The 16,934-nt window shown below is 38.0% G+C and overlaps 1 protein-coding gene across 2 annotated transcripts; it reads left to right on the top strand.

Moving 5' to 3' along the window:
- Positions 1 to 260: 260 nt before the first annotated feature.
- On the top strand, positions 261 to 16,554 carry vmp1 (vacuole membrane protein 1). Of its 2 annotated transcripts, none has more exons than XM_028573060.1 (12): positions 261 to 342; positions 914 to 1,022; positions 1,486 to 1,618; positions 1,807 to 1,897; positions 2,511 to 2,621; positions 7,136 to 7,303; positions 7,619 to 7,750; positions 10,777 to 10,857; positions 11,090 to 11,206; positions 12,869 to 12,930; positions 14,589 to 14,688; positions 15,484 to 16,554. In XM_028573060.1, exons 2-12 carry the CDS (start codon positions 944 to 946, stop codon positions 15,625 to 15,627), a joined length of 1,218 nt encoding a protein of 405 aa, XP_028428861.1. In that variant the 5' UTR covers positions 261 to 342; positions 914 to 943; the 3' UTR covers positions 15,628 to 16,554. The 2 variants fall into 2 exon arrangements, with proteins under 2 accessions (XP_028428861.1, XP_028428860.1); XM_028573059.1 differs by having other exon boundaries at positions 318 to 456.
- The last annotated feature ends 380 nt before the right edge of the window (positions 16,555 to 16,934 follow it).

Genomic DNA, 16,934 nt, shown 5'->3' with positions numbered 1-16,934 from the left:
TATGAAAAATATTGCTACATGGCTCACGGTATAAATTAACCCACAGAGAGTTGCGTCACCTTGTTGGCAAATCCGGCAACCTCCGATTGGACCAGAAAACACAATTTACGGAAATACGTCATCATTCCATTTTCACAATAAAAGCATCTCTTTTAGAGTTTAATCATATTAATTGCATTTCATGGTAAGAAAATGTTATATATATGTGATGTGTCTTGCTTCTACGTTTATACAATTGATTATTTCTCCATACCAGGTTAATAAACTTGCTAGAAGAAAAACAAATATGTTTTACTTACACACGTCCAACGTTTGTTTCCGGGTGAAGAGGACAGGAAAGAGGTCTGAGTGTCATTTGATTTTAACACATCGCTCTCTTTATCTTCTCTTCACCGTATGTTTTGTCAATAATATAACAGTACAACGACAAGGAGCATTTTAGATATCTCTCCACAAGTAAGGCGACTCGTTATTAATTTAAAATCCTTTTTTTTATGCAGAAACTGCCTACGTCCCTATTATCCGTTAGCATGCTGGCTAACCGGTTAGCATTTGGAAAATGATTTGCACGCATTTGGCTTCATATCTTGTTACAGATTGACCTAGTTAATGAACGACGGTTATTTCGGTTAACCATATAACTACGTTATTTTCGTGAGGTAGTCACGGTCATATTTTCGTTGTATCGCTTAGTATGGTGTTCTTTTTATAATCGCCGTGTTATCACAGTTGTGTGTTGACGAAATATTAGCATTTACAGTCCGATATTGTATTGCTTAAGAGTCGCTGATAAGGATTTGATCAGAGTCCCACAGCGACTGTCATATTCTCTTGGTCAGTAGGAAGCGAAACAACAGCGGGGGAGAGCACTGTTGAACGAGAGACACCAACTTGTCACTCTCTTTCCTCCTAGACGGCCTGACCTGCTAAATTCTTGGTTGACATGGCAGCCAATGGAGCAAGCTGCGAACAGCCACAGAAACGTGCAGGACCCAAAGACAAACAGAATGGGAAGTCGACAGGTTGGTAAACTTACAGTAGAAAAGTTAACACTCTTCTCTAAAATCTCCCTGAAAAGTAAGTTACTTTATTGTTATGTATGCACTCTGTTTTCTGTTTTGGTGATGCACAACAAAATGTAAAGGGTTTAAAAACTGTGTTAAGATGTTGAAAATATGAACTGGGCTAACTGTGTGTATTGACACACTAGAGTAAAAAAGAAAAGTTTAGCTTGTGTTATCTCTGATGACACAGAACGATAACTACTACCACATGGTTTGAACAAGTCATAAAAACCCTGATTCATTTTATGTTACTTTCAGTTTTCAAAGGTGCAAACAACTACGGCCGACAATAGAATAAGAACCAGAAACAGATTTGTTAATGTCACATGTATTATGTATTTAGCATTACCAGTTCAACAGGATGCACTAGATACAAGTATTACAGTATGTGAGGGTAATTGCAGTACTGTTTGTTCTTCAGACTCTTCAGTAAGAGAGAGGCGACAAAAAGATAAGGCGGATCGCTTGTCTCTGGTGGTATGGAGGAGGCCAGTCACCACACTACATTATTTCCTCCTGGAGACCCTTATCAAGCTAAACGAGTGGACTTTTAAGTAAGAAGTTAAAAAGGTTTTTCTAGTGTGCCTTTATTGTCGCACTGTGTTTGCCAGGATGTTTGTGCTTGCCCATCCTTGTGACCTTTAGTTTTTTGTTGTGACTCTGCATTTCTCACCAATTGGTAAAACAGACCTAAATAATTGTTTCCCTCAATGACATTTTGTTTGCTTATCTTCCTGTTCAGGCTTTGGCAACGACGAGGCACAGTGTTCTTACTTTTGGTGTTATGTTCTTTGTTCTCCATCGCCTACTCCACTGAGGGAGCACACCAACATGTAAGCCTTGACTGATTTTGTTATTTTAGTGATGTTAATAATCAACACCATTCCTGTTTAAAGGTTAAAGATAAGTCATTCTTTATCTGCCTTAAAACATTCCCAGAAGAAAGCTTATGTTGAGACATAGTGAGGTCTGTTGTCAAGTAACCCTTGATCATACAGACAGTTGGTTGAAAGTTATGTTTACAAAATCCTCTGTTTAGTGGTCTATTACAGTGCAGTTAAAACACAGCCAAGCTTCAATATAGAATTAACATCTTCCTAGATTACTCACATTTGGAATATTAAAATGTATATTTAACTGACTACAGGTAATTTAGGGTATACAATGATGAAAAAAAAGAAAATGTAAATTTAAAAAAAGTCACTAAAATCTTTCCCTCTTAAAAACAGCTGATATTAATTAAAAAATAATAAAAAGTTATTTGTTTGGCCATAATCATACCAGTGACAAGAGATCTTAACCAAAACATATTAAATATGAGTACATTGGAGCATTCTATTATAAACAGACAGCGAAAGACTCGTTTTAAAAAACGAACATAATGCAATGAGCATTTCCTGTGTCCTTCGCCTTCTAATCATTTTTTTTGTGCTTTTTTCACTGAAGTATGTTAATTACCTGGAGAAGAGGTTCCTATGGTGTGCCTACTGGGTAGGCCTTGGCATCCTGTCCTCAGTAGGTCTTGGGACTGGCTTGCACACCTTTCTCCTCTATCTGGTAAGATAAGACTTTTTTTATGGTTTGGCAAAAGTGCACACACCAGTTCTTGAGCTGGGTTAGTACAGAATACAGAGACAGTCTGTACAAAAAAGATATGAAAGGCTGCACTGCATTAAAGTGCTGCAATCCCAGTAGGGCGCATGAGAAAAAAACATTGAAATAGGAGAAAGCCGCCTCATTTTGAAGGCACTGTGGCTATGAAGAAATATTGCATTTTAAGATAAGCAACATAGTAGTAGTGTGAAGCCACCTACTATGCTGGCTCTAAATAAAGTTTAGATTAGCTTGAGCATGTGTTGATGAAATATTTGAATGAGCAGCATGTAATTTTTATAGCAAAAGAAAGTAGCAGGAAATGTCCGTCATTGATAAAGTTATTCAGTTGCACATCTGTAAGTTCACACAGACCCAATAAATACATGTACATTTTCACTTAAACCACATCATTCCTTATCTACCTCATGTTTTTGTCATGATGGCACCCGTTGCTACATTTACATATTTCCGGGGAAAACTGACTCAGCTGGCCCGCATGCCACCCATATCTCAACGGCAAAAATTATGCTGGCTGTAAAGAAAAAGTGGTAACCATCATTATCTGGTCGCCTGTACTCCTCATGAGTCAGGATGTCCTGTTTGTATCTACAGTATGCAGAGTTTTTTAGATGTAAATTACATCTGATTGACCACCCAATATTTTCTTCGAGGTAAACCTGCATAAATGACATGAAACTCGTTTAGCATTTCTTCAAAGCCCATGTGTGTCTATCCCTGTAGTTGCCAGAGGATGGTGTCACAGTCAATATTTATTATCTTCTACTTTAAACTTTTTCCATTTTGTCACCCATCAGTCCAAGGCTAACCAAAAGTTAAGTGTAATTTTTTCCCTGACATGCAGTCACCGATAGACTGTGTGACTGAGTCACCAAAATGTGTCATTTTTCTTGGTTTTGGTACATAGTTGCTTTAGGCTGATAATATGGCTTCTGTTCTGTAAAACGTGCAGATGTGGGCCAGCTGAGTCAGCTGTTTCCATCATAATGAAATAATGGGAAAAGAAGTAACTGTGATCTTCCTGTTTTTCACAGAGATGATGTGCACTTCTTCTATTAATGCTTTACAGCTCACCGTGTGTTTAAGCAGTTTCACTGTCTTCTATTGTCTTGTAGTCTTCAGTTACTTCATATACTGTGTCCAACAATAATGCAATAGTAGTGGTGGTTCATGCTGTGTATGATCAGCTTTTACTTTTGCAATGGAGAATATAAAAACTTATTTTTTATATACTGTATATAAAAACTTATTTTTTGTGTCCCATAAGCATTTGATGGCCTACTGGAGGCTCATCTGATAAAGTCTATATTGTGTTACTCAACCTGATATTGCACATTTGGAAATTGTTAAAATTCTTATCAGAAATATTGTGTCTAAAATGGAAATCAGTCCCTCCAAAATGTTGTGGCTCCTACCCTCATGTTACAGCAGAAACGCCTTTTTGTTGGTAAACCCGTTCTTTTGAAATTCAGGAAAATCATACTATGTCTCATTTTTGCCATTGGCGGAGGGAGGGTTCTTGTGGTTCAAGTAGCTAGAATGTAGTGCTTTGAATAACTTAACTTTACATAATTAATTGACCAACGATACTGTTATTTCCAACAGCATGTTCAAGGGGTTGTAGCTGTGGGGCAATGCTTTCAGAGAGGTTGAGGACTCGGAGTCAAACCTGTTAAACAGGGTTCAGCTCTCTTGTCTTTTCCCACTTCCTCTCCGTTACACCTCCTGCCATCTGCCCAAAGCTACCGATCTCTCTTTATTTTTTATTTTTATTTTTTTGATTGTTCAAAATAAAGATCTCATTCCCCTCAAGATTATATACAGTAGCCTTTCCTCTAGCTTCCATTTTCGATGCCCTTTTAAAAACCATCCCTATCCCATAGAAAGTCAGAAAGGCATGTTTCTTAAGAGCCATCAGGTTGATATTTAGGGTTGACAATTGGTGCTTTAACAAAATATGTTCAAACTTAGATTTTAGATAAATAATCATCAGTTATGTGGACATAAGGTATAAGTGGGGAAAAGGCAAATAATAGAAGAGCTAGTCTGGTAAGATCAGAAAAGTACAGCATTTTATTGTAATGCAGTCTTTAAAACCAGGAAAAGACAACACTTATGTCATATCACGATATTACGATATCCAAAATCTAAGACGATATCTAGTCTCATATCACGATATCAATATAATATCTTCTTTACATGGGCTGTATAATGTAAGTTGTCTGCTCAAAAGGAGAATATTTCCTGTAGCCCTGTCCACTAAAACTTACTTCATGTTCACAGCTCCCACACTGCTGCCTACTCAGTTATGATGTCATCCATATACAGAACTCCCCCAGTGCTAATTTTGAAGGAAAAACCACAAGTCCCACCTGGAGAGTTGCACTTGTGAATTTACCTCGAGCCTTAAGCATTAATAGATAGCCCCATAGAGAGAATGAGGTCATCATGCTCGTGGGAAAGGGGGATTCACTCCCAAGTACGATCTCATGATTCATCATGATGTTTTGGAGATTATTGCCATGCATCTATGTACTGGATTCTAGTGAAAATAATGTGGTTGAAATAAGAGAAAATACATGCTCATACATTGTTGCTTTTACTTGTCTTTTTGATTAGATCACCTTTTTAATTAAAGCTTCTTTCAGATTTCTCCCTTTTAATGGTGATGTTGATCCACCCCTTTGTCCATTCATCTCTTTGGATGACTTTAGAACAAGATCTCTGGACTATTTATGTCCACGCATTTATGATGCACAGAAGATTCCTAATTTTGGTAACCAAATGCTACTATTGGGTCAAAATGAAACTCAACCAACACAAGGTGTTTTTGAAAGAAATTGTAGGATTTCCACAAAATGTGCCCCAGTTGTTCATAATGCCTAGAGGGTTAGATTTTAACATGTTTGGTGACACACAGGAACCACACCCAAGAACATTAACTGCCCAAGAGTTGGGCAGCTGACTGTGTCCTGCAACAAAGCACAGTCCCTCGTCTCTTTTCTTTCTCTCTTTTGCTTTCTCCGTGGATTTAAGCTACCTTCAAGTGCGGTCGTAAGCGTCAAGATTATAAAAATTATCTGACAGAAAAAAATAATTATTAAAGTGTTATTATTAAGTCTATTTGTGCTACATTGGGGGTTAGAGAACACCACAGGCCATCATACAAATGAGCCATTTAAGGGACACTCCCACCGCCGCACAATTGTGTGGTAAATCGCTGGATCTAGTGTGAATGAGCCCTTACTTCTTACTGGTATGGCTCTAAGAACCGTACAATTGTCAGTATGTTGATAGTTCTATCCAACAATTTAGTATTGTGGGTGGTAATAAACTTTTTAGCTTCAGGGGACCACAAGCTGGACAAAGAAGTGGTTTATTTGCCCTGAATGCAAAGAGTTTTGCTTTGCTGACTTTGGTGAACAAAAAAGTTTTCCACAGGCTAATGTATTACCTATCTGATGAGTATCAGAATTTGGTTTCAGAGTTTGACTCACAGCTTAGTCTTTTGTTGTAAACACTGACTTGTCGTGTCATGAAGAAATGCCATTATGTGAAGTTCTGTTTGGTTTGAAACAGACTGTTGTGTAAACGAAAGAAGCCTCCTGTGTGCTCCTACTTAGTGGGTGGAGGGGTAGTATGGGGGAGCAGTTGCAGTCAACCCAGACTAATTGTGTGCTGTCCATCTACTGTCAGTGTTGCCAGTATCACCTTAAGGAGGCATAATGGAGTAGCTGTGTTGTAGTTACAGGTGGGCTAACTGTTATTGAGGCCAGGTGGCTGGGCCTAACCAGACCTATTTACAATGATAAATGATGACTTACCTACCTGTCAGAGAGACTGTGACTCAGCTACTGTTGGTGTGTGTCTGTACCTGTGGGCAGATGAGTCTGTAAGCACACGAGTTGCGTTTAATCAAGCAACAGCAGATTCAATTTAACATATACTTGTATACAGCTGTGCAATATAATCATACATCATTGTTTAAGGTTCAACAGTTACTTCATACTTGTATACACTCAGTTGCCAAGTACACTTGCCTAAACTTAACCCAGTCTAATACAACAGCCAACATGCTAGATGTACCTAATAATAAAATGGCAACTAAGTGTAAGTAAATGATGACATATGGTGCTGGCGATATTTAAACCTTTATCCATTTGAAATGCCAGCTGCTGTTGAGAATATTCAACAAGACTAGACTAATAATCATAATTGTAATATATAACAGTCTAAAATATCCTTTTACCCATGACAATTGCAGACTCAGTGTTTATTGTGTATCCCATTACTCAGTTCCCCCAAGCTACAGTATTTGCCACATTTACAATGAGCGCACATGTCCCAGTGTTTCATGACACACGTTGGACAAAATGATTGCATGTGCCAGTAAATGTCCCAGTGGTTTCCAGTCCATTAATGCAGCTCGTCCTATCCATCTGTCTCACCTCTCTTAGGGTCCTCACATAGCATCAGTAACCCTGGCAGCATACGAGTGCAGCTCCATAGACTTCCCAGAGCCTCCATATCCAGACCAGATTGTCTGTCCCCAAGGTGGAGGGGTGGAGGGAAGCATCTCCCTCTTCTCAATCATGTCAAAGGTCCGCCTGGAGGCCTGCATGTGGGTGAGTCGTAGTTTGAATAATGATACAATACAATGATTCACACAGAAAAATGGCAAGAGTGTTTGGCAGTGCCAGCAGTGGGTGGCATTGTGATAGCTGGAAACTTCATTCACCCTCATTTCAACATGCCTATGCCAGGACACAAAGGTCCAAAAAGCTTGTCTTGTATCTTACCCTCAGCCAAAGTATGCGTTCCATTACACAAAGCAGTCGCGTGTACCAGCATCAAAAGTTTGTGATGACATGAATAAATCCCTGTGGGTTTATGTGGGAAGCAAATACTAACATAGAACTTTTGAAATGGTGCTGGTTTAGGGGGCAGGCACTGCCATCGGAGAGCTGCCTCCATATTTCATGGCCAGAGCCGCTCGTCAGTCAGGAGCTGATCCAGAGGATGAAGACTACGAGGAGTTTGAGGAGATGCTGGAGCAGGCCGATGGCGCACAGGTCAGAGTTTCGCACACATCTATTATGGGAACCATTTTCTTGTTCATTTCCAATATTCACTCCTTTTTTAGCAGGTCAAATACATGGGCAAATAAACATTTAAGAAGCATTGCTCACCCCAGATGTGCTTTTCATTTGATTTAAGTGGAAAAGGTGATATTAACATATTGTGTATTATTTTTCATTCAGTATACGAACATCTAAAGAACACAAACACAAGAAAACTGAATTTCTTTATCCCCCAAATTTGTCACATTTAGTGCGAAGAGTAGCCCAGACTCCTCCTGCCTTTCTGATTAAAACACACAGCACCTACACTGAATATAGTGGTATCTATCCCTCTGTTTAGTTCCATTTAGTACAGGTGTTTACACTTTACCAACCCTCCCAATATGAGATGATCATATCTGATTTGGCCTTCTCTTTATAATGCACAACTGAGCCACTGTCCAGTGATTAGTCTTAAAGTGCCATGTGACTTTAGTGAAGCCCCTCCCTCCTTAGACTTCCAGTAAATCGGTCTGTTCGTGGGTGAGTCACCCTGAGCACAGCTCCCCCTTTAATCATCACTCGGGCTTCGTTTTCTCTGCCTCCCTACTTCTCTCCCTTCTTCTCTCTTTTCACCGGCCTCTAATTTGAATGACAGAGAGTTCTGTCATGAAACATGCTCACATGACTGGAGATGGCTGAGAACAACATGCTGAGTCAGCAGCAGAAACCGAAATTGGAGCAACTGTGTACATTGTCTCCATGACCTAGTCTCACATCACTGGTTCTCAGATGAATAGGCTAAAAAGGCCAACCTCACATGTCTTTTCGTCATGGTAATGTATTCAGGATGTGTCCACATGTGTATTTGTCACAGGTTTTCTAAGCAACATCTCACAGACTAATCAGAAGCACTTTTATTAAGACTTGAGGACAGAATTTCATTTGACAGAAAGGAAAAAAAATATTTTTTTATAAATATGTTGATTTTTTTTAATTGCACTTGTCAGATAATTAACAATGAATTACACTGATGATTATTTAATTTTTAGTGGCATAGACGACATTGGACTAAAATGACTTGATGACTGAGATGCATTAAAACAAACAAATGCATAAAAAAACTAATTGGATTGTATCACTTGTAAACCTCAATGCTGCATCGTCTGTGTTTTGGGGGGATATTTACAAAATTCTGACTGAGAAATATGCAACACAAACATTTACTACATAAATAATTGACACTGAAATGAGGCAGGTTTGAAGATGAAAACTAAATTGTATTTAAATTGCTTCTAAAATTGGCATTGATAAAATGCCAGATTTTTAAACCGCTTCTTAATCTCCCTTCTGCATCGGCTGTGATCTTCACAATGTAACCACAGACATTTCACCCCCACAGGGATGGAGATGGGATCAAAAGATCCTCTGCACTTCTGTACCACACAGTTTTCAGCTGTAATGCCACAAAAGAGAATCTTACAGTACTTATTATTTTACCACAGTACTCTCAACAACTCTTGTTTCTTGTAATAATATTGCAGAGAACTCTTTTGTTTGGTGGAAAACCACACAGTGAGAAGTACCACTTGGTTATTTAAGAAAAGAATAAAAGGGAGATATGTGTTTAGTAGGGGTGGGGAAAAATAATTGATTCTTGGATGCATTGCGATTTTCGAGTGTTAATAATCGATTTAAAAAAAAGAAAAAAAAAGAAAAGGTGACTTTTACAGGCATGTTTAAGGCTTAATCATGGAATGACTACAGAATAAAACCTCAGTAGACAAAACATTTCATTAAAACTTAACTTGATAAATATATGTCAGAATATAAGCTTTGTCTAGCTGCTTTCTCTAGGAAGTGATTAGCAAACTCAGATTTCTATGTATATTTTTTTTTAAAATAAGGGCTATTTGCACCCCTGGTACAATTAGCTATTCGTACCCTGGTGCAATTAGAAATGAATTCTATTCGTACCCCGCTGGTGCACACAGCAATGTGTTATTATATTAATACCCCGTCTGGTACAAATATCAATGTATGCTATTTGCACCCCTGTGCATTTACAGAACCTTGGCATATATTTACACACAGTTATCCATACTACTCATGTATTACACCTTTTTGGAATATTATCGTCCTGACATTCTTACCCTAACCATAACCAATCCTACTCCTCTTGCCTAAACCTAACCAACCCAACCAGAGCAGGCATATTCATGAGTCTTCCCCTACCACCCTGCAAAATAAATTTCGCGTTCGCGAGCTCTGACTTGCGCAATTGCATGCAAATTATCTAATCCAAAATGAAAAAACAAGATCACCTCACCGGGGAATCAAACTCCAGACTGCCAGACCTAAGCTCAGTGTTCTAACCACTCACCTAGCAGTTCTTACAGAACGTTGTACAACTGTTTACCACTTGGTGTCTTCAAGCTTCGGTTGCTAGGTAACCATACTGTATACAAAAAATAGGTACTAACTATCAAACTAACGGTTGTATGCTTTCACTGAAGACAGAAAGCGCAACTGTAGTATCCATTTTCTGCTAGAAATTCAATTGTTATAAACTTTAGAGACAAAACTTTCCTAATATGCCAGTTTCTGCTGTCATGGAAGATGAACGTCCGCCATGATTTCGGTGCATGCGAGCAACGTGTTTTTGTTGTTACGTCACAGGGTGTGAATAGCTCAGCTGTGTGGCCGAGGCTTTTCGTACCGGGGGTGCCAATAGACACTCCGTTTTAAAAATCACGCATAGAAATGTACATAAGAAAATGGTTGCATCGATAATCTGTTTAGAATCCAATCCTTGGCCTCTGAATCAGAATCGATTTGTGAGGTGCCAAGAGATTCCCACCCCTAGTGTTTATGTATTTAAAAATAAAAAAAGTGTTGCAGTGTGGTAGAACAAGTTTTTACAAACCATGGATCATGAAAGTCACATTTAACATTTTAATAAAACAAAAAAACTACCCATTGATATCTGACAGCAGCAATGTGTGTTTTAAATATATACTTATTTTATCTGTTTGCAGGATTTTGTTACAAGAGCAAAACTGGGAGTTCAGCATATGGTGCAGAAAGTGGGATTTTTTGGGATCTTGGCTTGTGCCTCTGTAAGTTGAAATTTATTGGAGGTTGTTTATAATGTCCCTACAATTTTTATACATGCATGATCAACGTTGAATGTTGTATTCAAGTTGCCTTTTCTGATTTCAACAAACATTTGTCACTGTTTATGCAAATACACATTGAAGGAAATTAACCTGTAATCTGACACGTGTAACAAGGCCAGTTTATAAGAATGTGAATCAGCAATATTGTCTGATGTGTATGTATGCGTTTCAGATCCCCAATCCTCTCTTCGACCTGGCTGGAATAACTTGCGGCCATTTCCTGGTTCCCTTTTGGACCTTCTTTGGAGCAACTCTAATTGGGAAAGCCATCATCAAGATGCATATACAGGTCGGTAGGCCAACTCAGTGGTTTATCAGAGTTGGTTAGAAATGAGCGAAGGACCGGTTCACATTAAATGACACCAGGTTGTTCCAGTTCACCATAAACCATACAGGCACACAGCATCTTGGCTTCAAATATGATTCGTCTTTTGTTTCATGTCACCACAATTATCTCTCCACATTGTAATAATGCATGTCAATCCACTCATAAGAAAAAAAAGGGTATGCACCGCTGACTGATTCACAATCCCCCACAACCTCAAAATGTGTGTGAGAACTAAGATAAAACCTAGAAGATTAGATCATGAGTTGGTGGCTGTGAGAAACTCTTAATTGTGCACTTCTGGTTAACTCTTTCCGACGGTGCTCGGGTCCTTTGGGGATTCCTTATTCTGGTTTTTAGTTTTGGGAAGCATCCAGACCATATAAACAGGCTCCAGGAGGGAAGCTTTTAAGAAGTCTTTAACAAGAGCTTTTTTTTTTCTTTCTTTTTTTTTTTTTTTTTAAATCCACTAGATCAAAAAAATGTGTTTAACTATGGAGTGTGTTGTTGAGTCTGCCACACCAATGACTAATATAAGCCTATACTAAGAGAGTCTGTCTGTGCTTGCGGGTGAGTCGCTGAGTGTTTGAAAAAACCAAACCTATCCATCTCATGGTGGTATCGGCCAGTGATCTCACTCTAAGGCCTTTGAGACAAAGGGCCCGTTGCACAGCAGGGGTTATTGAGGATGTAGAGTGGACATGAGAGGGTAGACATTAAAGAAGGAAATTGAGCACACGGTAAGAGGCTGCAGGGGGTCTCTTTGTATTATTGTTCATTTTTTTTGTACCTTGATCCTCTTGGGCATCACGTGTCATATCCTGTCTGATTTTGTCCAGGGGGGCATGTGTCATGCTGTTTTTAAAGCTGATCAGTTTCAGGACTGGAGAAAGAATATTGTGGTTTTGCCCCCCAAGTTTGGTGCTTTGCAAACCACACAAAGCCCTTCGCAGCCCAAAATGATTTTATTTTGAATTAGTGTGTCTGTGGACAGTGGCAGATGTGGCCTCAATTTCCCACAGCTGTGCCACTAAAATGAATAATTAAATGTCTATCAATATATGCTTGTTGTTGTTTCTTAAAGACACTTTGTTTTGTGAATAATTTGTTCCTCCTAAATGTCCTCTCAAACACTTATACTGTTATACAATAATATATATATATATATATATATATATATGTATATATATATATATATATATATATATATATATATATATATATATATATATATATATATATATGTATATATATATATATGTATATGTGTATATATATATATGTGTATATATATATATGTATATGTGTATATATGTATGTATATATATATATATATATGTATGTATGTATGTATGTATATATATATATATGTATATATGTGTATATATATATGTATGTATATGTATGTATGTATGTATGTGTATATATATATATATGTATGTATATGTATATATATATATATATATATGTATGTATGTATGTATGTATGTATATGTATGTATATATATGTATGTATGTATGTACATTTTATTTATAGAGAAATATTGTGTGTGTTGTATACCTCTGCATATAAACAGAAAGCATTGGGTTTTAAAGCTTATTAATCTCTCCGTTTTTTACCTACAGAAACTATTTGTTATCATTACCTTCAGCAAGCACATAGTGGAGCAAATGGTGTCACTCATTGGGTAAGTGTGTGTGTGTGTGTGTGTGCGCCTCCGCATTAATCAGGTACTTTGTGGAGTCATTGTCTTTCCCCTAAATTTGTGGTTGGCAATGCATTTGTAAGATGAGATGCATTTTAAGCACTGATAGGAGATCCTGTACAAATAAATGCTTTCACGGCAAGGGTGAACGTACATGCATTTTTCCACAGAAACGTTTTTCTCCCACCCCCACATGCGATCCATATCTGCAGTATTGGTGGTCAGGCGTGTGAGGTACCATCCGAACATGTTGATCTGACTCACCAAGTTTAGCTTTGAATGGAAGATTTGCGTCAGTAAGGCGGGAAACGCAATCATAGACATAGAGCGAAAACAACTTTCTATGACTGTTAAACTAATTTCAGGTTTAGCCAATTTATAGGAATTAAAATTAATATCCTAATTGTTAATTTTAACTAAAGATTTTGGATGGTAAAATTAGCTGAAGTGTAAAAGAAAAAAAGATACCGATTAGTATTTGTTTTTTTTTTTAAAGTCAATTCACCAATTGTTATTAGGTGACATGTTAAGAAGGCCAGCAAAGAGTTTAGACTTCAGACTTAATGTTAAGTTCATGATTGACTTACATGTCCATAGGAACTGCTTTTAATTCTTATTGAGAATTGGCTGATGAATGTTCACTTCTACTATGTATTTCCAGGTAGTAACTTTGACCATATTTGGGCCTGAATCTGTGATCATACTGAGTGTCCCGTTTCCTTTTTGATTAAAAACTAAAGTGCAAGGCTTTCCCATGAAATTCAGATCGCCTTTGGTGACTCGCTATGATGGGTGCTTCAGTGTTGATACACAATGTTTTTTTGACACTTGCTGTGTGTATATTTATGTGTGCTTGAATGTAAAGTGGGAGAGATAACAAGAATGAGCCAGTCCAAACTAGTTAGAGTTATTTGAAATCAGCAATTACCCACTTCCCTTTTGTTTTTTGTTTAGTAAATTGTCCCCCTTTTCCCGTTGTATTTTTATTTTTTTTAGACAAACATTTTGTCTAAGTCTAGATAACATGTTTATAAGTCATAACTTTGGACAGAATTTATGCAGTAACACATTTCCTTGACATGCATGACATCAATTGATAAAATGGTATCCATTATGATTGGCCCCCTGGTGAACTAATCCACATTGCCAAATAAGGACATGAGCACGCCCTGATTGGATATCTTTCTACCAAGAAGGCAGCAATGGTGGTAAAGGTGATGACATAATGTCGACTCACTTCCTGACTGAAGGGGCTGACACCGGCTCCTATAGAGGGCTGAGGAGTATAAAAGGAGGGCTGAAGGGTTTCTGCTTCATTCCTCGCTGCTGTCTGCTCCTGCTCACAGATATAGAAATATAGGATGGGGCCTTCAGCAACTGTTACAAGGATGCTGGTTGACTGGTAGATCAGTGAGGACCTTCGGTAGTGTTCGGGGAAAGAGAAGACTTAGGCTAATGAACTGCTTTTTGATGCTCTTATAGAGAATATGTGTTCAGGGTCTAAAGCTTTAGTTTTGGGGCTGCTTGTCAAAGGAAGGGTTCTTAAAGGGTAAGTGAATTCATGTTGTTCCTCCCTGTGTCTTGTTTCTTTTCTTTTATTGCCATTCTGTGTGGATGTATGCGGTGGGCCGCGATGTCAGGTCTGTGCCCAGAGTGGGACCCTCACTCCAGAAGCCCTTCAGTCAGTACTTGGAAGCACAGAGGAACAAGCTGCATCATGCTGGAGGAAGTGCACCGGCGGTAAGAGCAATCCATTATTTTACAATGCACCACTTTTAAGTGACAACCTTATTCTAAATCACCACAATGTGACTTTTATCGATGTATTTAGTTGTTAAGATTAACAAATAAATACAATATGTATGTAAGCCTTTTATACTGTAGACGAAAAATAAAGTTGGGATCTTATTTTAGTATAGCCCAACCAATACTTGATTTAGGTTAATTTAGCCTTGGGAATTGGGAGTTTAGAAAGTCAGATAACCATACATTGGTGTTTTTTTGTTTTGTTTTTTTACACATAATTGCATAACACATTTTTTATAAAGTTCCTTAAATTTGGTACTAAGATATGTACTGAGCGTATCATTTCACAGTTTAAAATATATAATTATCAGTGCTCTCTGGTGGACAAAGTATGTAACTAAGAAATAATATTTTGAAATGACCTCATGACCAATGACACTTTGGCATTTCTGTACTGCAATTTCTTACTTATAGGCCAGCATATGCGCTGATACGAAATATATTTGCAATAAGCTAACATCAGAGGATTTTGTCAGTGTATCTCTGGTTTTTGGTTAAGATCAGTCTTCTGAAAAACATTCTTCATGGGTTGAATTCTGCAAAAGGGGAAAGTTAGTCTTTAAATTTGAATACCATTTTCTTCATGTACTACTGTCATGTATGCAGGTTGCCAACAATATTCACAATAAGTCATCATACCTGGATTTGTGCACTCATGAACTGTAATATTCCAGTATGGTTTTATGATGATAATGTATAGCATATGCACTCTTAATGTTGGGTTTCCAGGATGAGAACTGGCTGTCGTGGGTGTTTGAGAAGGTGGTGCTGGTCATGGTCTGCTACTTTGTAACTTCCATCGTCAACTCCATGGCTCAGAGCTATGCCAAGCGCCTGCAGCAGCAGAGGCACTCGGAGGAGAAAACCAAGTGATGATGACACCAAGCAGTACAAACATCCAAGTGACTGTGTACCTGCTGCTGCTGAGAGTCTTTCACTCAGCCACAGCCACTCACAACTTAACAACAAACCTCACCCCCATCCATTCTCAGAGGCTGACCACTCAAAAACCTGGCACTATTTGTTGTGTGTGTGTGTGTGCGTGTGTGCTTTTGAGGATGTATGTGCTGTTTACTGTTTGTCCCTCTTCAGGTTTTGTAGTTCTTCCTCTCATCTCACTCTCTAGGTGTGTAGTGCGATTGGTTCTATTGCCAATAGCTTAACATGTTATTTTAACGTTAAATTAACCATTAATTCATTGACCTCAGAAGTAAAGCAGCGTTTTGGTGGTGACTGCTGTGTTTGTGCAGTGGCCATAAGATGCTATGCCTTATGCAAGACGGGAAGGTCGGACTTCCCTTGAATATAGTTCTTGACTTCTTAACTTGATTTTTATTTAATTTTGTAACGTTTGTGTATGGATGGATCTTGACCTGTTTGTACAGTGTGCAGGTAACTGCTACGGATGGTCTTTCTTTTCAGGTTTTAATTTTCCTCATGTTGTTGTCCTGTTGAATAGTAAGACCAGTTTGTCTTTTTTTTTTTTTTTATCTGGATTTGTCAGTTTAAAATGGTGGAGGGAAAAAAAGCAATATCAACTTAAAACAGTGTGGTATTGATGGTTTGCACATTGTGTAAATATCTTAATATCTTTTTGACAGTATGCGCAGATGTATTTCTATTCTAATGGTCTGTGTGGACATGAGTTAACTTGAACCAAAACTAAAAAAAGAAAAGGTGATATCATTTGTAAAGTGACATTGTACTCTCAGCTAACTAGTCCCATTTCTATTCTGTACATTTAGGTTGAACCTTGGATCAGATCATATATAAAACGTGAATCATGGTACTTGTTTCCAAGTCTGAGTCTGTCATTTTTTTCTTCTCTTGTAGTTGAAGATAATCTCTTAAATGTTGTGATGTTTTGAAACTGTTTTGTTTTTTTTAAACCATCACGACAGATCAAATACTTAATTTTCTCTGAGAAATTATCATCCTTAAGGTAAGTGAACAGTTTAGCACTCATCAGTTAATCATTAATAGTTCTTGTTGGAGTTCTTTATCTGTGCTGGACTTTTACATGTGACTACTTGACTGACTCCTAAATACCCTTCTCCCCATGTTGGGAGGAAGTTCTGCCTGAAACCTACTTGGCAGATTCTGGTCGACCCAAGCTTGTGGCTAAGATCACCTTCTATATTCTCAGTCATGAACACCTTGACACCTACCCCACCGCGTCA

This window comes from Perca flavescens, chromosome 3 (assembly GCF_004354835.1).
Source record: "Perca flavescens isolate YP-PL-M2 chromosome 3, PFLA_1.0, whole genome shotgun sequence".
Classification (NCBI taxonomy): Eukaryota; Metazoa; Chordata; class Actinopteri; order Perciformes; family Percidae; genus Perca; species Perca flavescens.
Note: the sequence above shows the minus strand (reverse complement) of the source record. Positions and strands in the feature narration are given on the sequence as shown.

What these genes read in the sequence shown, in the direction of transcription:
- vmp1 (XM_028573060.1), top strand. Translation starts at nt 944, where the DNA reads ATGGCAGCCAATGGAGCAAGCTGCGAACAGCCACAGAAACGTGCAGGA. An exon ending in CTAAACGAGTGGACTTTTAA is followed by an intron (nt 1,619 to 1,806) that starts GTAAGAAGTTAA and finishes CTTCCTGTTCAG; the next exon opens with GCTTTGGCAACGACGAGGCA. An exon ending in CAAATGGTGTCACTCATTGG is followed by an intron (nt 12,931 to 14,588) that starts GTAAGTGTGTGT and finishes CCGCGATGTCAG; the next exon opens with GTCTGTGCCCAGAGTGGGAC.